This window comes from Cydia strobilella, chromosome Z (genome assembly GCF_947568885.1).
Source record: "Cydia strobilella chromosome Z, ilCydStro3.1, whole genome shotgun sequence".
Lineage (NCBI taxonomy): Eukaryota > Metazoa > Arthropoda > Insecta > Lepidoptera > Tortricidae > Cydia > Cydia strobilella.
Genome location: NC_086068.1, coordinates 14,397,241 through 14,419,310, shown reverse-complemented (window position 1 = coordinate 14,419,310; position 22,070 = coordinate 14,397,241). Strand labels below are relative to the sequence as shown.

General features: G+C 40.0%; 3 protein-coding genes across 3 annotated transcripts in view; 2 read left to right on the top strand and 1 right to left on the bottom strand.

The window, feature by feature from the left end:
• The window catches only part of LOC134754228 (procollagen-lysine,2-oxoglutarate 5-dioxygenase), a 33,018-nt gene that overhangs the window by 9,617 nt on the left and 1,331 nt on the right, over nt 1-22,070 (bottom strand). Inside the window, exons 3-9 of the mRNA XM_063690400.1 lie at nt 19,816-19,991; nt 19,543-19,710; nt 19,139-19,338; nt 18,633-18,886; nt 18,096-18,320; nt 6,975-7,116; nt 6,245-6,427 (exon numbers count right to left, since the gene is read on the bottom strand). Of these exons, the coding sequence (XP_063546470.1) occupies nt 6,245-6,427; nt 6,975-7,116; nt 18,096-18,320; nt 18,633-18,886; nt 19,139-19,338; nt 19,543-19,710; nt 19,816-19,991 (1,348 nt within the window). The remainder of the gene's footprint in view (nt 1-6,244; nt 6,428-6,974; nt 7,117-18,095; nt 18,321-18,632; nt 18,887-19,138; nt 19,339-19,542; nt 19,711-19,815; nt 19,992-22,070) is intronic.
• On the top strand, nt 354-2,305 carry LOC134754706 (uncharacterized). The gene has a single exon (XM_063691041.1). It carries the CDS (start codon nt 926-928, stop codon nt 2,303-2,305), a length of 1,380 nt encoding a protein of 459 aa, XP_063547111.1. The 5' UTR covers nt 354-925.
• Nucleotides 10,766-15,477, top strand: LOC134754444 (immunoglobulin domain-containing protein oig-4-like). The gene is made up of 4 exons (XM_063690773.1): nt 10,766-11,049; nt 11,121-11,192; nt 11,517-11,666; nt 13,781-15,477. The coding sequence occupies exons 1-4, from the start codon at nt 10,939-10,941 to the stop codon at nt 13,937-13,939; spliced, it is 492 nt and encodes a 163-aa protein (XP_063546843.1). The 5' UTR covers nt 10,766-10,938; the 3' UTR covers nt 13,940-15,477.

Sequence of the window (22,070 nt, the reverse complement as noted above, 5' to 3'; positions counted from 1 at the left end):
ACATCCACACCCATCTCTTCCAGAAAACATGAAACTTTCCTACACGACGATTTTCTTCGCTAACTGTACTAATAGTCCATCATTCGGACTTTGTTACTGATTTTTGACCGAATACTTGGTTTCTTTGCTTGCTAGAGGCTCTGGTGATAGTGCTGGCCACAACAAACCATGACTATCTTTAACCTATTTTTAGAAATTATTTACTGAAGTTACTTTGGTTTTACACTGGTATTATATTGCACACTAATACTGTAGGCACATGTCCATAAAAAACAGTGTTACAGTGTTTGTATATTGAAAGATTTACTAATCAATACTTACAAAAACAGTCATGTTGGTATATATTATTAGGGGGGGTGGAGGGGTAGGTACGCTCAGGTATGCGACGCTGGGCTATTGGCCTACACCTCAAGTCCATCATACACGTCCCCGTCGTCCCTGTATCTGCCGCCGCGGATCAGGGACGAGCTCACCCAGGGTTACATTTGTGGGTGGGCCGTCTCCCCCGGGCAATGCTAGTGGTCGTAACGGGCGTCGCTACATTTACCAACATACCCCGGACCACTAGTAGCCAAGTATGAGGGCCCCGCCTGGTGTGGGCCACGCCAAGTGATGTGGCATCCCCACCCGCCAGGTGTTCCTTTCCTAACCCTAGAATTCCCGTCTGTAATCCCATGCTCCAAAACGTCATTTCCTGTCTGTTATTCCCGTCTTATCTTCCCTTCTCCTGGGGTTTGCAGTCCGGAGCCTGAATGTGCGGAATTCCTCCGCACATTTGGGACCCGGAATGCAAACCCTAGGCTTCCTTTCACACCATTACTCCTACTCCACTCCAAGAGGAGACAACCTCTTTAAAAAACCCCAATCTAAGGTCGAACAATCGTGCCGAGAGATGCGTGGCTGAGGGGGAGCTCAGCCGCTAACGATGACCCTCGATACCGGGCAACCTCGAGGTGTATTTTGCCTTGTTCCAGCAAGCGGGGCTCTGCTGGCAACCGACACTTTTTCCCTAGCTTCTCGTGGGATTTGTATGGAGAATAGCAATAAAAAATCTGAAGGTACCCTGGAAGACCTATGCCAGGAACTAATGCCCCTGATGGTAGGCGCGGAAAACTCTGCCCAAACATCGGAGCAAGCCATGGAGGGAGTGGAGAGCGCCGACACGGTTGAAAGGAGCGATACCCATCGCCCAAGCAACCTAACGGAGGCTCCCAACCCTGAGACACGCAAGTCCGTCAAGAAATTGACGGGCTCAGCGAAGGGCCGCTATAAAGCTCTTAGAGGACTAGGAGTTGCGCATGAGGAGGCGCTACAACTGTCCGCAAAGGGTTTCGCGGAGCTTAAAAAAATGGGGTACAAGTTCGGGTCCACACATTCCAGGCCCGAGCCAAAATCGGCCAAACGGCCGCGCTCGGAGGAAAAATCACCACAGGGTAACATGTGCAAGAACCCAAGGGTGACTGTGACTCCCCCAACCCAACCCCAACCATCACAACCCTACAACGAGGTCCTCAGCCAAGTCCGAGTCGGAATCAAGGACTCCAAGCCGATGAGTGTCGCGCAACTGGAGTCCCTCTGCAGTACCATCTTGCAAAAGATTGCGACCCTGGAGATGGACGAGGGACCAAAGTTCAAGGGTTACTCATACAAGCCAGGCTGGTTACTCATCACCTGTAGTGACCAAAGGTCAAAAGCCTGGCTTGAACTAATAACACCATCCCTAAAACCATGGCCGGATGCCAATCTCGGGATTATCCCTGAAAATGAGCTTCCCAAGCCTAATATAGGGATGGTGTTCATCCCAGAGATAGACGACTCCAAGGTAAAGCAGTCGCTATCTCTGCTCTATGCACAGAACCAGGGGCTGTACACAGAGCACTGGAAGATTCTCCACACCAAAGTCGAGAAGAGTGGTGCTATGGTAACCCTATCTCTGGACGACATGTCGGTGGAGAATCTACAAAAAAAAAAGGGCCTAAAGGCAAACTTAGGTTTCCGGGAGGTCCAGTTTCGGCTAAAGGGCCAACCAAAAACCCAACAGACCGAAACTCAACCTTCCCTAGACCCACCACCGCAGGATGCAAACCCTAACCCACTCAACACCTTATCCCAAAAGCCTGCCCGAAAGGTGCCTTCAGGTCCAAAACGGGCGGCTCCTTCGACACCCAATCCCAAACCAGGATCATCGGGCGCGCAGCGGTTTCTCGCCAACCGGGGAGGCCATAGGGGCAACAACCGCCCAAGGGGTAAAGGGGACAGAGGAGGCTACCAAGGGCGCACCAGTGCCCACCACGGTGGCAAATAAACACGACGCATTCGGGGGTAGGGGGGTGATGTTCCTTCAGGCCAATCTCCACCACGCCATAGCGGCCACAGCGGTCGTTGAAAAGCTTTTTGGCGAAAATGGCCTGGACATCGCTCTCATTCAAGAACCATGGATCAACACCAAGTCCATGGCACCAGGACTGAACAGGGCAGGAAAGGTACTGATCTACGAAAAAGGTGCCAAACCGAGAGCCTGCATCGTATTTAACAAAAATATTAACTTCTTGCCTGTTACAGAACTATGCAGTGAAGACCAAGTAGCTGCCTACGTCGATCTCAAAGGGAGAGGAGCACGCAAGGTAATAGTCTGCTCCGCCTACCTGCCCGGAGAGAAGCAAGATCCCACAGAAGAACTGACTAAAGTGCTAGAGTACGCTCAGGCACAAAAGGCGGAACTTATTGTGGGATGTGACGCCAACGCCCACCACACCATCTGGGGGAGCACTGGAATCAACAAAAGGGGTGAGTTACTATCCCAATTTATCTTTACAAATTGCCTGCACTTGTTGAATAAGGGCAATACGCCCACCTTCGTAACTAGAGCTAGGCAAGAAGTATTAGATATAACCTTCGCTACTGAAAAGGCGGCGAGCTGCCTAGCCGACTGGCGTGTCAGCAGCGAAAATTCTATGTCGGACCATAGACATATTTTGTTCAGGGTAAAAGGCTCTCTAGATAGGGAACCACTTACGCGTAGAAATCCAAAAGAAACGTCTTGGGAAGCCTACAAGGCCGACCTCGAATACCGTCTAAAGGATGTCCCAAAATATGTCAAAACCCCAGATTCTCTCAACTTGGCAGTTAATTTAATATCTGAAGGCATACGTAGGGCCTACGAACAAAGCTGCCCACTGAAAGAGTCAAAAACTACTAACACAACGACGTGGTGGAACAAAAGGCTAGAAAATCTCCGTAGGTCCACACGTCGCATATTCAATCACTCGACCACACCGAATGAGTGGGAAAGGTATGGTAGAGCGCTGACTGAATATAATAAACAAATCAGGAAAGCAAAAAGAAGGTCATGGAGGAAGTTCTGTGAAGAGATTGCCCAAACTCATAAAGGAGCGAGAATTCACAAAATACTCTCCAAGACACCAACCAACTATCTCGGTCTTCTTAAAAGACCAGATGGCACATTTACGAACACAGAAGAGGAAACTCTGGACTTGCTCAGAAGCACCCACTTCCCCGGTTCGTACTCAACCAGTAACACACAACTTTGCGCCCAAAGGAATTCTCGAAACCACAGGGCAAGCAATATCGACTGGAATTTGGCAACTAACATTTTCAGACCAAACAAAATTAGATGGGCATTGGATAAATTTAAACCATTTAAATCGGCAGGAGAAGATGGAGTATTTCCGGCGCTTTTACAGCAAGGACAGGAACTCCTCCTCCCGCATCTGGCCAGAATATTCCGAGCAAGTTTTGCATGGGGAATTATACCAGATGAATGGACTAGGGTCAAGGTACGCTTCATACCAAAAGCAGGGAAAAAGGACTATTCACAACCTAAATCCTTCAGACCTATTAGTCTAACATCGTTCCTACTCAAAACGATGGAAAGAATCATTGATCAACACATTAGAGCGAAATACCTGGTGGATAGACCACTAAGTGTAAACCAACATGCTTACCAAAAGGGGAAATCTACGGAGACTGCCCTACTCGACCTGGTTGACAAGGTGCAGAAAACCCTAGAGGAAAAGCAAACCGCTCTATGTGCGTTCCTTGATGTCGAGGGTGCTTTCGACAATACGCCCACAGAGACCATACTCAATGGTATGAATTCAAAGGGAGTAGACGAAACCACCACCAGATGGGTACATAGCATGCTCTCGAACAGAGTAGCCACTCTGACCCTCAATACCATAGAGCATGAATTTTATACCACAAAAGGATGTCCACAAGGAGGCGTTCTATCCCCACTATTATGGACCCTAGCAGTGGACCAACTTCTTGCAATTATGTCAGGCCATGACTATGACACACAGGGATATGCCGACGACCTGGTAGTCATTGTCAAAGGCCCTTGCCTCCACACGATTTCCAACCTAATGCAAGGAGCTCTAAACACTATATTCAAATGGTGTAGAGAAAATGACTTGTCCATTAATCCGAGCAAGACTGTAATAGTACCATTCACAAGGAAACGAAAGCTGGAAAAGCTTACACAACCAAGACTTAATGGACAAATAATACCGTTCTCAGAAGAGGTCAAGTATCTAGGGGTCACTTTCGACCAAAAGTTAACTTGGAACCCTCACTTGAGAAATATTATACAAAAAGCAAAAATGGCCATGTGGTCATGCTGTCGAATGGCAGGAGCAAGATGGGGCATAAGACCCCAAATTGCTATGTGGTTGTACACAGCGGTAGTGAGGCCCATTATCACCTATGCCTCCGCAGTCTGGTGTAACAAAACCAGCCAAAAGACGGCGATAGATACTCTAAACAGCCTGCAACGCACGGCTTGTTTAACCGCAACAGGCGCCTTCTCCTCGACACCGGGAGCGGCCCTAGACGCACTGCTGGACATTATACCACTCCACCTGCACGTGCAAAAGGAGGCCAAGCAGTGCGTCTACAGAATATGCACGCTAAACAGGCCAAAATGGCGCTCTCAAGCATTAACCAAACTAAAGGCCTGGGTTTTTGCAAATAGAACCCTTAGCATGCCCACTGATGACACGCACACCGAATGTCATTTTACCAAACTGTACACAGTAGAAATCCCTCCTAGAGACAAATGGACCAACGACCAAATGTACTTCGAAGAGGGAAGCCATATTTGGTACACGGATGGTTCCAAGAAAGGCAATGATGTAGGATGTGGGATCTATGGTGAGAGACCTAAGCTCAGAGCTAGCGTCAGCATGGGCACACAGGCATCAATCTTCCAGGCAGAAGTCTTCGCCATCAACAAATGTGCGGAGCTTAACCTGGATAGAAACCTAAGACACCATCATATCTACATCAACTCAGACAGCCAAGCTGCTCTGCTGGCACTAGATTCCCTCGAGTCAAACTCAAAACTAGTCCAGAACTGTAAAACAAACCTAAATGCACTGGCTGACTCCAACAAAGTCATACTTAGATGGGTACCAGGGCACTCCGACATTAACGGAAACGAAGAAGCGGACGAACTTGCTAGAAAGGGCGCAGACACACCCCTGGTCGGCCCAGAACCGTTCTGTGGAATCACAAAACGGGATGCATACTCTCTGCTCAGCAACATAGAAAAAACGAGAGCAATCGATCGGTGGAAGTTCGTCAAAGGACAAGAACACTCGAAAGCTCTAATCAAAGGGTTCAACGGCAAAACTGCTAAGGAGCTTCTAAGGCTCAAAAGATATAAAACCTGCGCAGTGACTAGAATATTGACTGGACACTGTAAGTTGAACAAACACATGTTCCGAATTGGGAAGAAACAGGATGCGACATGCAGGTTCTGCCAGGAATCAGAGGAGACTGCAATGCACATTCTCTGTTCCTGTGGACCACTAATGTCAAAAAGAAGTATCCACTTAGGGCGGCACATACTGCAACCCTATGAGGTACAGAACATTACGGCCCAAAGAATCTGGAATTTTCTGGACTCAACGGGCATTAGTAACGAACTTTAAAGGGCCGTCACAATAGATCACTGCTTGGTCGACGTGACACTCACAGGCCCACAAAACCCCAACATATATTATTAGCGCTAAGCGCATTGGAACGGAATTAGATAATTTTCTTTTTGCACATCTTACATTTTGCATGGAATCCAATTTTTTACAAAATTGTACCTAATTCGATAACCCGTTATTATTTAATAAGATGCATATCGAATACTCTCACGAGTACAGCAAGTAAGAGGGTTGTGCCGAAGCAATACTTGTAGAACAAATGTGTAAAATATGATTTGTGTACTGACCATTGCGGGTTTTGTGCCCTCTTCGAAGTTGGCGGCGTAGTCTGGGTGCAAGTACCGCGCCTCCCAGTCTGGCTTGTTGTCCATCACCTGGTACACGTCCGGGTGCGTGCGAGACGTGTCAAAGCTCTCGGGGTTGACAAGGTGCCCAAACTCCAACTCGTTGCTCACGTGCATGAACACACCCTGTCGACCATGCCATCCATATATTCCATATAAAAAATGTTAAGAACCTCATAAACACGCATCGATCCTTACGCACCAAAATTGGCTCTGTATATAGATTTGACGCTACGATGAAACACACGATACAAACTTACACACATAGACTGCTAAAATCTCCCTTGCCGTTGCTCCCGGGAGCTTGTTTTTTTAGACTATAGTTATTTGTGCAACAAGAGAGGAAAGTTGGTTTTTCTTGCGAGTGTTTATTTTAAAACACGAGATGTAAAAAAAAAAACAATTTGTAATAGAAGTATGAAGGGGCGGTTCATGGCCTTCACTAAATTAAAAAATTACTTTGTTTCACTCCCTGGAGTGAGGAAAGTAGGCTTGTTCGAGCTGCTGAGGTGAAAAAGTTTAAGAATTGTCAGTTAACAGTGTGCACGATGGAACAAATATACGAGTGAAGCTAAGTAGTCTGTAAAAAGATTTCATTACTAAATTCATGCAGATAATTTTGATTAATCGTCCAATCAGACAACAATCATTATAAATATAAATAGTAACGTACGAGATCTCTAAGGTTAGCGCAGAAAGCCATGTCGGGGTCCACGCCCTCCTTGTGATAGTCCACGGTCTTGGCTGCGCCGGATCGGAACGTTGCCATCTTCATCAGGTAGCAGTTGGTGATAAACGGCACGTTCCATATCCCCCTGCGGACGGACCACATCTCATTCACAAGATCTAATAAAAGCTTGTAATGATAAATCTACTACCTATAGTTCTCAGGAAGCCAGTTTTATATGTATTCGATTGACGACGGGTAGTATTTTTGCATATTTTTTCAAGACCTTTTCATTCTCTAGCGACAAACTAATACAGTCAGCATCAACAGTAGCGAACTGAACACTATCTAATATTTATACATCCCAGAGATAAATTATATTAGGCGAAGGTTAGACGTACAATAAATAGTGTGATCCATCAATGTGGTAAATACCGAAGGATCTACGTAGGTAGGTAGGCTACAAGTCCAATATTTATCACGTCATAATCATAATCATTTATTTGCGTTAAAAAAAGGTATATACAAGTTGTTTCTGTAAAATATGCATTTTTAAGTGCCATCTTTCTTAACTGACCATGCAGCATGCAAATTTTTAGTGTAATATATACCTAATTTAACCTACTTAAACTAGTTTTGTACAACTTAAATATCAACAACAATAAAAATAAAAATACACTGTCATTATGGAAATTCTCACACATAACCACTTCACTAAACATAACTTAGCTAGATTGTTGACTAACTAGGAACAATCGCACGATTACATAGTGACATAAGGATAATTATAAGTCTAGTGATAAGGATAATTCGTCAACTATTTAAAATAATCCTAATTGAGCGCTAGCCCTAATGACATATAGTTTGAGCAATACACATACGAGTACAAGTAAAGCATTGTGTGCGATTGCCAAGTCATTATATGTATTAAAAAAATAAAGGTATCTAATATTGTTACGGTTTTAACACCCCCTGGCACTGACTAAAAGAACCGACTTGGTTTCACATCACATCTCAAAACTTTTTTGTAGTAGAAGAACTGCGTTGCGAATTACTTATTCTGTGGTTGCGAGACTTGCATCTTTTTACATGTAATGTTTTTGATGGGATCTCATCTCTTTTTGTAGGCAGTCCTTCTTTTCGTGTACTCATACCCATACCATACTCATACGATGTATACACATATCATAATTATACACATCTTCAGTTATACTCACATCGTACAACGTAGTGTACCTATACTTAACATACTAATTGTAGGAACTGCAAACGTAACTTTGCTATCGTATATATTTATATAGGATTACAAACTTACTTGTGCAGTTATTAAATCTTTAAATCGTGACTGATATTGCAGTATTTTTAAGTTTTTATTGGCTTAATACGCTGAAAGCTAATTACGTTTCAAATTTGGAGCTTGTAGGTCTGCTAGAAGTACTTTAGAATTATGATGATCGTGAGTGTGTCAGTGACAAAACTAAGGAATTATGACATGCAATAATTTTTAAACTGCATGTTCAAATTACATGTTATTGAGAATATATCTAAATCATGTTATGCTCTATACGTCACTGAAAATTCAGGGCTCTAGCTTTAGCTATCACAAAGTTACAGTACGTTGAAAATGGCCTCAGTGGCTTCGAGAAAAGGATGGTACGGCCGTGCCTCTTTGTTTTGCTCGACTTGATGATGTATACCTCGATGGAAACAGGCATTTTCTGACTCAGACCTTTTGCCAGCCTTTTGGCATCTAGGTACCTCGTCAGAAAGTACCTTTCTTTCCATCCTCGGCGACAATGTACTATTGCTGGATTTACCTGATTGTCATAACACTCGTGTTTTAGAGATAAGTTTGGCGACATAAAGTTTAAAGAAAAAAATCTGTTATTTGATATGTAGTTTAACGAATTAAAGAAGGCAATATATTTGCCAGTATCCGTGAAGCGTCTTATGTTTATTATTACATACATACATACATATAATCACGCCTATTTCCCGGAGGGATAGGCTTTTTCGCTTCCTTCACTTTCATAACATTCCTCATACACGCTCGCCGGTTTAGGGTGCTCTTGACCTGGCCTTTCTTCAGGATTTCCCCGATCTGATCAGAGAAAGTCCGCCGAGGTCTGCCCCTTCCAACTCCCGTTTCTACCTCTCCCTTATACACTCTCTTTGTTAGCCTTCTTTCACTCACTCTTTCCACGTGTCCAAACCATCTCAACATACCTTTCTCAATTTTTGTCACTACATCTTCGCTCAGTCCACACTTTTCCCTTATCACACTGTTCCTATTCTATCTTGTAATCTCACACCACACACACTTCTCAACGCTCTCATTTACACTGCATTCACTTGGCTCTGATGCCTCTTCTGCCATACCCAACTTTCGCTACCATACATAAGTGTAGGCACCAGCACCCCTCTATGCACAGCCAAACGTGCCTTTTGCGACACCTTCTGGCTGCTCATAAAAGCGTTAAGTGTCCCATTCACGCGATTTCCAGCACTCACTCTCCTTTCAATATCTTTATCATGATTACCGTCCCTAGTGAATAATGTTCCCAGATACACAAACTCTTTCACTTTATTATTATTAAATGAAAGGGTAGCTTGGGCTATTATTAATATTGATTTATATTCATTATTCATGCTAGAGTTAGACCAAGTGAAGTCTGCAACGATTTTGACAGCACACGCATTACAAGTGTTATTTATACGTCATAATTTCATAGAAGTTTGACGTTTAAAATAACACTTGCATTGCGTGTAATATAAAAATCGTTGCAGACTTTTCTTGGTTTTACTCTAGCAACCTACCCTCTGCTCTGCTCGGATTACGATACCTACTTGGAAATAAGATACAATACATATAATAATAAATAAATAAATAATATTATATAAATATACTATCGTAAGACAAGAAATGAACTGCCTCCAAATAGTTATTTATTCTCTATAAGTAACTATTTGGGGGCAATTGTACACAGATCGACCTGGCCCCAAACCAAGCAAAGCTTGTAATATGGGTACTTCCTGCACTTCCCCCAGCAAACTGGCAATCGTTTTGTCACTTCATGCCCTTGGCCGATCGCGGCAAATATATTGCCGTCTTGTATGTAATTCGACAACCTCGAAATAATATATATTTCTTTCTCAAAAAACGCAAAAAAAATCAAACCGTCAATACTAAAATTTTTTATTATAGGGTTAATTCAACTCTCATATACTTCACATATCTAGCAAATAAAACTGCTGATAATAATGAACAGTTCAGGCATGATATGATAACCTTTATGTTAGGTAGGTAGTAGCCAAATAATTGGTATTTCTTATCTTCTGAAGAATTAAATAAAAGCAGAAAAATGCTGTCCCTTATTTCGAGTGAGTGGCGAGATTACAAAAATGTAACGACGAATACATGTCATTTCGAACAACATACGTCAATGAGAATGATAGGGAATCTCTAATTTAGGTAAACTTACTAATAGGAAAGAACCCGCTTGTCATCCTTATTGCTTGGAATTAAGGTGTTTAGATTGGGACCATATCCAGCACTGGGACATTTAAAGGTTATTTAGCGAGGTAATGTGTTTTCATAGTCTTTCATTCCATTGTTCTATTTTGGTAAGCGTACGTCTACTTTTGTTTAAGTGGTATACGTAGATTCTTAACATTTAAAAAGCAGGTGACAAATGGCAAGTACCAATAAACTTAATATTGGTAGGTAACGCTCGTCCCATAAATATTCAATAGAGTTGTATCAATGTACGAAATGCGAAAGGATATGACGATTGCCATATATCAAGCAGGGGACGAGACAAGGGCCCTCCTGCGATCACCTCCGCCATTAGTCAATTGGGAGATTGGCGCGTCGAGCGTGCAGAGCTGCAGTCGCGCAGAAACCTCGCGAGCCCGCGCCAGCGCCCAGGTCACCTGGACCATCTCTTCCCGCCAATAAGAACCTATCAAAATGTTCTTCCTTAGAGCTAAAATTCTCTTAGGATTGTTCTTAGTATTCTGGTTTATAATCGAGCCCGCAAGTGCGCGTCGTGGACGTTCTAGAGGTAGAACGAAATCCAAGGTAACGCTTAGGTCTACATTAACTGCTACGCTCTTATAATCGCCTGGTTTTTGACGTTTTTTTACTTACAGGTGCAAATTGGCTTACCTATTACTGGGAAATATAGAGACCCGGAATCCGATCAATATTACAACAACAACGATGTAAGTTAGCTTATCTATTTTGTATTACAATTGAGTGATTATGGCGGATTTGCTGATATTGATATTATAGCCTGACAAGTCGCAGTGCGACCCTGGTACTGGTATTTTTATTTTATATTTCGATTTAGGTAATTATTTTTTTGAAATTTATTTGTCACATCTAAACAATTACCAGTTCTTTTGAGTAGTTGATAGTTGGATTATCTGATGTAAAATGATCTGGGTCCAACGCAGCGTTTATGGCATAAAACAACCGCGCGCTTTGGTGTGTACTACGGTAATAAAGTAATACTCTTAATAGCACTAATGGCCGTTGTAATTCAGGGAGCCAAGATCCTGCTGGCTTCGCACTTCGATCTTGAGTACGTGTTGGGCCACAAGATCGCCTTCCTCTGCATTGCCAAGGGCTCACCGCGTCCTCACATCACTTGGTTCAAAGACGGCGTCGAAATTTTTGCTCATCATTATCTTCACGTAAGCGAATTTTTATTTTACTTCCTACGTTACAAACTGAATTAAGCTCACTATTTAGTAATAAATAAACATTATTAATTCCACTTTTTAGTAGTAGGTACATGGAGACTAGAAAAAATGCTTCGTGTTAAGTATAATATATATACAGGGTGGACAAAAAATAAGTGCATTCCCGTTGCCAGGGAGGTTTTGGGATTATACTGAGCCACTTTTACTATGGGACCAACCACGAAATCGCGAAAAAAAATTTACCCACCCATAGAAAATGGACCAGCCAAAATGTATGAAACAGCCAACATTTTTTTCGCGATTTCGGTATTGGACCCATAGTAAAAGTTGCTCAGTATAATCCCAAAAGCTGTCTAGGCCTACATGAATAAAGTATATTTGAACTTGAAATTGAACTATTCATTACTAAATGTACCGTTTTAGATTCGTAATAGTTATTTGCGATGTGTGCTACTAAATAACTGAGCGCACTGTTTGAAGCGCTGGCGGTAAGATCACAAAGCGGCATAAAGAGGCAACGACAACTAACCCCTGTTACAAACGTCTCTTGATTTAACACAGTAGCCGAAATAATTCAGACAATATACAGTCTGTGATACAGTGTGGAAAAAATTAGGAAAGTACCATAAAACGTTAAGTTAGCTCATTTTACTGACTGACGTCTTTGTAAGGAATTTATATTAGTCGCTTGGTAAGCACGTAAGCACTGAGTTAAGATAGCTGATAGAGTATTTTATATGTAGAAAAGGGACCATTCGACGCTCAGCATAACTCATTTAGATTAAGGTTAGGGGAGCGAGCTCTGGTTATGTTTTGCGGACTATAATCGCATCGACGACACAGTTCGCTGAACATTCGGTAAGCTCATTATAACGTGATGAGCTTATGAGATATTTTTGTGTACACTTTTGTGTCTTCGTCTGATTACTGTTACATTAGTATTGCTATGCATTAGTATTCTTTCGTCAAACATGAAACATTTACTTTAATAGCTATTAGTAGTACATTAAAATATGACAACAGGTTCTGTTCGCTAAGCCAGTGGTACTTTTCGCCCTGCACATTTATATATCTAGCCAAAATAAGTACATAAATAAATAACTAAATTCAACATTCACCACAAAAGTAAAAAGTTTTAAACATTTACTCGACTACGAATATTTATGATATGGGTTATTTTCCTTTTTGGAACTGGCCGAACTGGGTCAAAAATAATTATAATACAAATAAATCCACCCAAATCCCCTTTTCACTGTGCCGTAGCCGGCTAAAAATTCATGATTATGTTTATTTGTACAGCTAGAAAGGCTTATTAAACGCTACACATAATGCGTAACTACTTTGTAGTTTTTTCAGTCACCCGTTGACCACGAACGCTGTTAAGGGTTCGAAACGTCGGGATGTATTATAAATTCAATATATAATACATTCCGACGTTTTCATAGTTTTATTTCATATTATTTATTTCATAATTATCAAATAATCAAAAACATTTAAATTGTAATTATAAAGGCATAGAAACAATTTAAACAAAAGCACATTGCAGTGAACCCCACACTAAGCGTAGCCTGCATCGCAGGGATCAACATAATAGGCACATTGCAGTGAACCCCACACTAGGCTTAGCCTTTATCGTGGGGATCAACATTATAAGCACATTGCAGTGAACCCCACAATAGGCGTAACCTATCCCGGGGTTCACTGCAATGTGCTAGGCGTAGCCTGTATCGCGGGAATCAACATCATAATAAGTATCATAACGAGTTACTAAGTTGGTGCGGCTCTAAATTTAGTAGGTAACTAAATTCTAGTTACTAAATTATTACTACATATTATAAAACAAAGTCCCCCGCCGTGTCTGTCTGTCTGTATGTCTCTATGTTCACTATAAACTCAAAAACTACTAAACGGATTTTCATGCGGTTTTCACTTATCAATAGTGATTCTTGAGGAAGGTTTAGGTGTATACTTTGTTAACCCGTGCGAAGCCGGGGCGGGTCAGTAGTTACTTTTAACTCTTATATTTTTTCTTCAGTTCATAATGAAATAATTATGAACCTAAACTGGAAACACGAATTAATAAATATTGTCTTTATAACGAACAGATTCACGAGTGGCCGATCGGCGAGGACCGAGTCAAGTCCAAGATCGAGATCGACCCGGCCACCCAGATGGACGCCGGCGTGTACGAGTGCACGGCGGACAACATGTACTCCATCGACCGCCGCTCCTTCAAGACTGACTTCTCCATTGCCTTTGATTAGACGTGCTACTGACGCCTGAGGCGTGTCTCGTGGTGCACCTGCACCGTGCCGTGCCTTTATCGTGCTGCTTCCGAAGGAAACCTCAAATCACTTTTTCCACAAAACACGTTTGTTTTATTTGTTTTGTTTGTTAGTCATATTTGGCGCCTAGTTCACCAATTTTATAATTGAGTTAAATAGAAGATGTTAATCGATTCCACTTCCCATGAGATTCGAATATATATAATGTATATATAATAAACCTCGTATATTATAAACCAGAATAATATATCAGTCGCGTGCACTGCGATTTAATTAAAAAGCTCTTACAAATAGCGCACAGCCTGTGACGTCACATCATGAAGAAACCAGTTTATTTGTTAGGTATAACCGTTTTTCTCTCTCGTTGTAACACAAGAAATCTAATAAAAGTATTAAAATTTAATATGTACATACATTAAAAAAACGGGACAAGTGCGAGTCGGACTCGCGCACGAAGGGTTTCGTACCATTACGCAAAAAACGGCAAAAAAATCACGTTTTATTGTATGGGAGCTCCACTTAATATTTATTTTATGCTGTTTTTAGTATTTGTTGTTATAACGGCAACAGAAATACATCATCTGTGAAAATTTCAACTGTCTAGCTATCACGATTCATGAGATACAGCCTGGTGACAGACAGACAGACGGACGGAGAGCGGAGTCTTAGTAATAGGGTCCCGTTTTAAATTATATGTAGACAAAAATGTTAGAGAAAAATTGCGGCAATATATTGAGGAGCTTAGCGGCACTCGAGCGGGTTGCTCAGTCGGAGGGCGGTGCTTCAATAACATCAGCTACGCTGATGATATGGTGGTACTTAGCCCTTCGATTTGCGCACTTAATAAGCTACTGGCCATATGTGAAAGATACGCAGAGGCACACGGCCTCAGGTACAATTCTAATAAGACTGAGTTACTGATATTCAAAGCCGGCACAAAAACATACAGCATAGTACCACCAGTTATGTTAGGGGGCGTTCAGTTGAAATTAGTAACACAGTTTAAGTACCTGGGGCATTGGGTCACTGCGTCTCAAAATGATGACGTGGACGTGGAGAGGGAGCGCAGGGCACTATCAGTGAGAAGCAACATGTTGATCCGCAGGTTTGCAAAATGCACAACAAGTGTTAAGTTAACCTTGTTCTGATCATATTGCCAAACTTTTTACACTTGCAGCCTGTGGATCAACTGCACGAAGAAAGCTTATAGTGCGCTGCGCGTCCTCTACAATAACGCGTTCAGGATGCTGATGGGGCTGCCGCGGTACTGCAGTGCTTCTGGGATGTTCGCGGAGGCACACACGGATGATTTCCATGCCATTATGCGCAAACGCGTCGCGTCCCTGATGCGCCGTGCGCGCGGCGGCACCAACGGGCTCCTGAGTGCGGTCGCAGGGGCATATGACAGCCCGATATTTGGCCACTGGGCGAAATCGCACGCGCCACGTGCAGATTTTAAAAAGTATTTTTTTTAATATGTTTAGTTTAAGTTAGTTTTAAGTTTAATATTAATTTAATTTTTTAATTTTAATTTTCATAATATGTAATTCTATGGATGTAATTAATCCGAAATAAAAGCTTTTTAATTTAATTTTAATTTAACAACCTTTTTTAAAATAATTCGACGTTATTAAACGTCTTTGTTGAACCAACAGTCAATGATAATATTGATAGTTAGACCAAGATAAGTCTGCAACGATTTTGATAGCAAGTGTTATTTTAAACGTCGAACTTCTATGAAATCCAGTCGTATAAAATAATAACACTTGGACTGCGTGTGCTATCAAAATTGTTGCGTACTTATCTTGCTCTAACTCTAATAAATTAGTAAGTAATACATTTTTCATGTAGGTATATCTATTTATTCCTAGATTAACAATGATAAATTCCTGTAGGTTGGTATCGGGCGTCAATATTAATTTGTTGGAGCAATGTACGGTGAATTTCCATTGTCAGAAAACAGGGGCCGCTATAGCATAGTGTTTAATACAAAAGGAAAATAATATGTGACCATGAATATTTGTCCAAAATGAGTAAATTGTAACAGCTTAATTGTGGCTCGATTTTCAGGCTCGCGTAGCGGAGTCATCCATAGAGGGTTACTCTACACTTGTACTGATTAAATTTGTTCTTAAGTGCTCTGACATTGAAACTTGACAAGTTCGAATGGCAGAAGCAGCCTTATATACGTACAAGATCAAGAATCGATATTGTTATATGCTAAAATAGAATATATTTTTACCCTAGCATTATAATAGTATGTACCTCTGTACGAGTATGATATCATTGAACGTAAAATGGCGTATCATTATGATTCCAACCCATTTATTTGTAGGAGTGTGTTCAAGAATCAGTGCGAATTATATCAACATTACACGAATTGAGAGCTGACACGTAAGCTCAGTGTTCTCAGTAACGAGAACGCCAAGCATTCTGATGAGATGGTTGCCGCCGCAATCGTAAAATGAACTATGTAGGTTACAGTGGCGAGTGGTCCACAAAACTCGATTCCCAACGACTTGCCTAATTTGAAACGATTCCTACATCCTTGTAGGAGAGTGCCATTAGCAATAAGTCCGCCTTTTTGCTTTATTTATCGTTTTTTTAGCAATCATGATTTATTAAATGAATAAATAAATACAGAGAAACACATATCTTACATTTTACTTCCTTCCGACATCCGATATCGGATCGGACAATGTGAAAACGCTCTTAAAGGCCTTAAAATAATCGGAAGTAGGTTAGGTAAGTATGTACATACTGTACTAAGTTCAGTTCGCATTAAAAAAAATGTGGCGGGCAAAGTAGCCAAATCTAACGTAAATTAACACACCTCTTTGTTATAACCTGTGTTAATAATTATTAGTCACCATATACTCTTAGAAAATGTGAAACGGGTATTTCTATATTCACAAAGTCAACATGAACTGAGCTGCAGTTTAGTGTTAAGTACCTACTCCTAATTGAGAATGCTACGCCGCGAAAGTTGCAGGAGTTAGCTAACTGGTACAAACGCAAACGTCGGCTCTAAATGTACCAGCCATAAACAACCTAAATATGAATAATATGATATGTTTAAGTTTCGACATGTTGTTACAATCACTTCTTTCCTGGCTGATAGGGATAATTGATAAGAACTTTAATGAATTATTACTCAGCGTTATACATAACGGTGTCAACGCGCCGTGTTATTTAACTACTGAGATAGCAAGTATATACGTGATCTCATGTTGAGGAAGATGTGACCGGCTGCGAGAATGCCAGTAGCGACCGATTATTTTCTCTCGCAACAAAAGTATAAATGTAGTATGTAAGTATAGATGTAGATTGGTACAATTAACACATTCATTGCCACCCAGCCACACAACACATCCGCGCCAGGCCACAAACATTTTGTCATATAAAGCTGTAGTACAACGATCCCGACTGTCGGGTCGTCCGGCCTGGGAACGAAACCATTAAATACCCGATACTCGGGTTTTCGCCATTGAATGTGTTAAAAGAGACCATTTAATTTACCGTTGATCGCTAGCTGTTTACTTTGCGGGCATTTTTAAAGATTTAACACTAAATCACTAAATCGCGGTAGACCAGTTCGTATAATTAAATATTTAAGAGCCCATCAACGTGCTCACTAGCGCCACTGCTAAATAATTGTGATTATTTAAAATTAACTATAGATATTCAAAAAAGGGGGGCGCTTTGTACCGTATTTTGTATTAAGATACCTTTTGAATACGTTATAATAGTTTTTACGTTGCTGGATTCGTCGATCTATGAACTCAAAACAAAAACGGCCGTTTTAACTTTGGACGCATAGATTGACGAATCCAGCAACGTGAAAACTATTATATTGTATTCAAAAGGTACCTAAATACAAAATACAGTACGTAGCGGGCCCCTTATTTGACCATATATCGTTCAATTTAAATAATCACGAGTATTTACCAGTGGCGCTAGTGAGCACGTTGATGGGCTCTTAACACTGAAGCAAACTAAACATTCACTCATGTTACTAGCTTCTTACTTATCATCGACAATGCGACAGCTGCTTATTAACGACTCACAATTGAATGTTGTGAACACGTTTAAACATATCTTTATGAAAAATAAAAATCGCTGAGCAAAACCTTACCTTATGGCGTAAAATACGATGTCCATGTAATCTGCAGACCTCGCGTAGAAGCCTTGCGTGTTGATCGTACCCCAGAAATTGGACCAAGCTCCTCCGGAGCGCTTAAGCATCGGGGCGATGACATCATAGCCCGAAGAGAGCAAGTGCCGCAGGGTGTCAGGCTCCACGCGGGCCACGCTATCGATTGAGAAGAGGTAGTCGCACGAACTGCCCAGGCAGCGCTCCCTGGAACAGAACACCACTTATTCCTATTTCCAAAACATGTGAACTGTGTACCTAAATACGACTTCATACGATCACAAATAAAACTTAATAGATAGTGCATTGTGCAAGTATTTTTTACAAAACTTGAGATTGTGATATTTTAAATATAAATGGTAAATATTGTCAGCTTTTAAACGAGAGTATAGCACAGCACCAATAAGCCTTAGTATACCAATAGGCATAAATTCAATAGATCAATTGAGAGCAGCATGTTTGATGTAACTATTAATAATTGTTTCTGAATGGGATGCTCGTATTATTTTCACGTCTTACTTGGCAGTGTTCCTGGCTTCAGCTTCAGTGATGAAGTCACTGGGCTTAATGCGCTTGGCTGTAGCATATTTCCTGCTGTAGGTTTGGAACCACTCCTCGACATCTGCCTCGTGATACTCTACGTTATTCCGCAGGAGCAAGTGCAATTTCTCTTTCGGGTAGTTAATGTCAATTAACTGTTTTAGAAACTCTTCCAGGAATGGTGTAGGTTGCTCGATGAACACGGCCAGCATAACTGACGGTAATGTTTCTTCCTAAAACAAAAACGTTGTATGACTCAGGATATTAAAGTTAATAGATAATCTGTGAACACACCCTGGTAATGTTTTACATAGCAAAATATTGCAGGCTATAAATCTCCAGTCTTATTAATATAGAAATAAGTAATATAGGTATTCATACCAAACATTTAATCTAAAATACTTTCTAAATAATCTCCTGCAAACCTATCAATCTGCTTAGTGTTAAATTTTATTGCGTAATTTAAAATTATAACTGATTTGCACCTTAATTTGTATCTTGTTGGCACTACACAACGCACAACCTTCAGATGCCGACCAGGATTTGGCCAAGTAGTTGCCCAAATGATTAAGGGTGAGCTTGGAAGGGCCGTTGCCGTGAACAATCAGTGGCCGCTGCTTCGTGGCAACATTTGTAATGTAAGGCCATTTTTCTTCTGTAGAGTTGGCAGTCAGCTGAACATCCGCTACAACATGGACAAAATATTATACTTTCTTGTATAACTGGTATGGTAAGTTTCCAATTTGTTGAGAACTTAGTAACTGTAGTTATTCAGAGATATTCTCAGATATCAATTACACAACACATTAACAGTTTAACCCGACTTGCCTTGTAGCAGCAATGTCTAACAATTTTTGGTTACTGATAAATCAAAAACATTGATACTTACATAAAGCTCCATTTAAATTTTGGAATATGGCCGAATCATGGTCAAGTGAGATTTTTAGAGATTCCCTTGTAGTCTTATCCAAATACACTTTAGTATAATACAGCTGATCATCATCTTTGTCCTTGATAGGTTTGTAATTTACTATCTCCGAAAGTTCAGGCAAGTACCCTGAAATAAAATTATTTTATTAATATTGTTTTATATGTAATTCTACTCCATCATTCATTACTATGATAATTTTACAATGATTATTAGACTTGATAATGTGTTTACCAATGAATCCTCCGGAATTAAGGTACGGGCTAGGAAGCTCTGTTCTAGGATACATGCTTGCCAGCTTCACCTCTGGCCAACAGAACTGCTCAGCAGAAAACAGGACTCTGGTATTTTCAAATGATTTAAATTTCTTGACAATCTCTTCTATGGTTCCCAGGAACATGACATCATAACTATGAGAGGGAAATGTACAAAGGTACTTATTAATGTAATGGCTCAACTATTTGCCGAATTGACAAATCTCGTATTGCAAGTGTTAGTATTGCAAACTATTGTATATCAAACTATGAAAGAAATTATGTAACACAACACTTGTTATATTTCTGAAAGAGCTTAATTTATTTCATCCTTTTTAGGGTTCCGTACCCAAAGGGTAAAAACGGGACCCTATTACTAAGACTCCACTGTCCGTCTGTCCGTCTGTCACCAGGTGTATCTCATGAACCGTGATAGCTAGACAGTTGAAATTTTCACAGATGATGTATTTCTGTTGCCGCTATAACAACAAATACTAAAAAGTACGGAACCCGCGGTGCGCGAGTCCGACTTGCACTTGGCCGGTTTTTTACACTTGAACTCAAAAGTCTCCTTTGCTTGAGTAATTAGTTTAATTTCGAACAAAGTACACTGGTGCACCAATCAACCTTTCAACACCTTGCTGCACCAAGTATTTAAAGCTGAATATTTTTATTTAATAGATTTAGATTTCTTTATTACACAATGAAAATTACTCTCTACATTTGCTACTGGATGCTGATAAGCAATAATGTGTTAACCCACATAAGCACCATTTTGAGAAAATGGCGTCTAAAGATTTTTTCGTGGTTTTTGAGTGTTTGTTCTAAAAATTTAAGATTTTGTTTAAACTGTTGTATTGTATTTGTCAGTTTAAATACAATGAATACTAGTGATTTATAATTATAATATTCTAAATAAATTTAGTTTTGTCGTAATACCCCCTTTTTGTTTATTGCGAATTTAATAATGAAGTGAAACTTTCTCAAGAACGTGTCAATATACATAACACAGTTTTGCTAATTATGTAAATGTGCCTTTTAACTTATAATTAACATGTTATAGCACATAAATTGTTGTTGTTTAATACTAACTTAATATAAACTTTGTTTTGCAATAATCAATCAAGCCTCATTATGCATTGATATGATATTTTTTTCGATTTGCAAGAATGATTTAAGTCTAACTAGTTATTTTAAATCATTATAATTACAAAAATTACATTATTTTACGAATGTACATACATTCAAATTTATTTTATTTATTTATTTATACTACGAATGTAGTCACTTTAAATAAAAATAACTTATATTTTGTTATATTTTTTTGTAATTCAGCACCAGGAAAAAACTTTATTCAGTTTTTTATTTTATTATTATTTATTAAAATAAATTGGGTGATTTCTTTTCATATGACACATTTCATATTAAAATCAGTGCACTTACTGCGGTTGAAGATTTCTTTTAAATAAATTTATTTGTAAGAGTGTGCATAATTGAACTTAAATATTTCGTGATGAATGAAAGGTATCGGTGTCGGGTTTTTTTGTAATACTATTTATATACTCAGTACTTTATATATACATTTATTAAACTATTCATGTTCCATATTTTTTTTAAAGAAATCAAGTAAAAACTATCAATCGAGTAAGAAAAAAAACTTAAGATGCCGTTTTTTGCCAAAAGTATTCAGTATATATTTATTAAGTATTTTTTAGAATGTAATCTATATAATGAGCTTTCATTTGAGATATTAAATATTTAAATCAGTTCATTGGTTTAGCTTGTAGAATTTTTTGAAATATTTTTTAAAGAAGTGGCGCCATCTCTGTTCCTAAGGGGTGAAACTGCCGCTGCTGCGGGTCAAATCGCTCAGTTTGGTCCCTACTATCACTATGCAAAGCGGCTTGCTTTTATCATGAAGTGCAGCATTTTGTTCATAACAAGTATGAGTATTCTGGTAAAACAGAACTAATGGAATGTGATTTCCGCAATAATGAGTTAACCTCTCTTAAGACATTATTGAAATTTTAGTATGTGTTCTTCCCATTACTGTAATAAGTTAAGGTACTAAACGCATTAATGCAAAACAGACAACATGTGTTAACGGATTCGTGTTTACCTTTTTTCCTTCTTTTGGTATATTTATAAATTTCAAATCACTAAGGTCATTTCTGCAAAATGAAGTCGAGCGGACCAGCTACAATATGGCATTAAAATCTCATTTTTGAGATTTTG

Excerpts from the sequence above, each read along its gene's own strand:
- LOC134754706 (XM_063691041.1), top strand. The coding sequence starts at position 926 with ATGACCCTCGATACCGGGCAACCTCGAGGTGTATTTTGCCTTGTTCCA.
- LOC134754444 (XM_063690773.1), top strand. The coding sequence starts at position 10,939 with ATGTTCTTCCTTAGAGCTAAAATTCTCTTAGGATTGTTCTTAGTATTC. Across the intron at positions 11,050-11,120 it reads GAGGTAGAACGAAATCCAAG|GTGCAAATTGGCTTACCTAT; the intron begins GTAACGCTTAGG and ends TTTTACTTACAG. Across the intron at positions 11,193-11,516 it reads AATATTACAACAACAACGAT|GGAGCCAAGATCCTGCTGGC; the intron begins GTAAGTTAGCTT and ends GTTGTAATTCAG.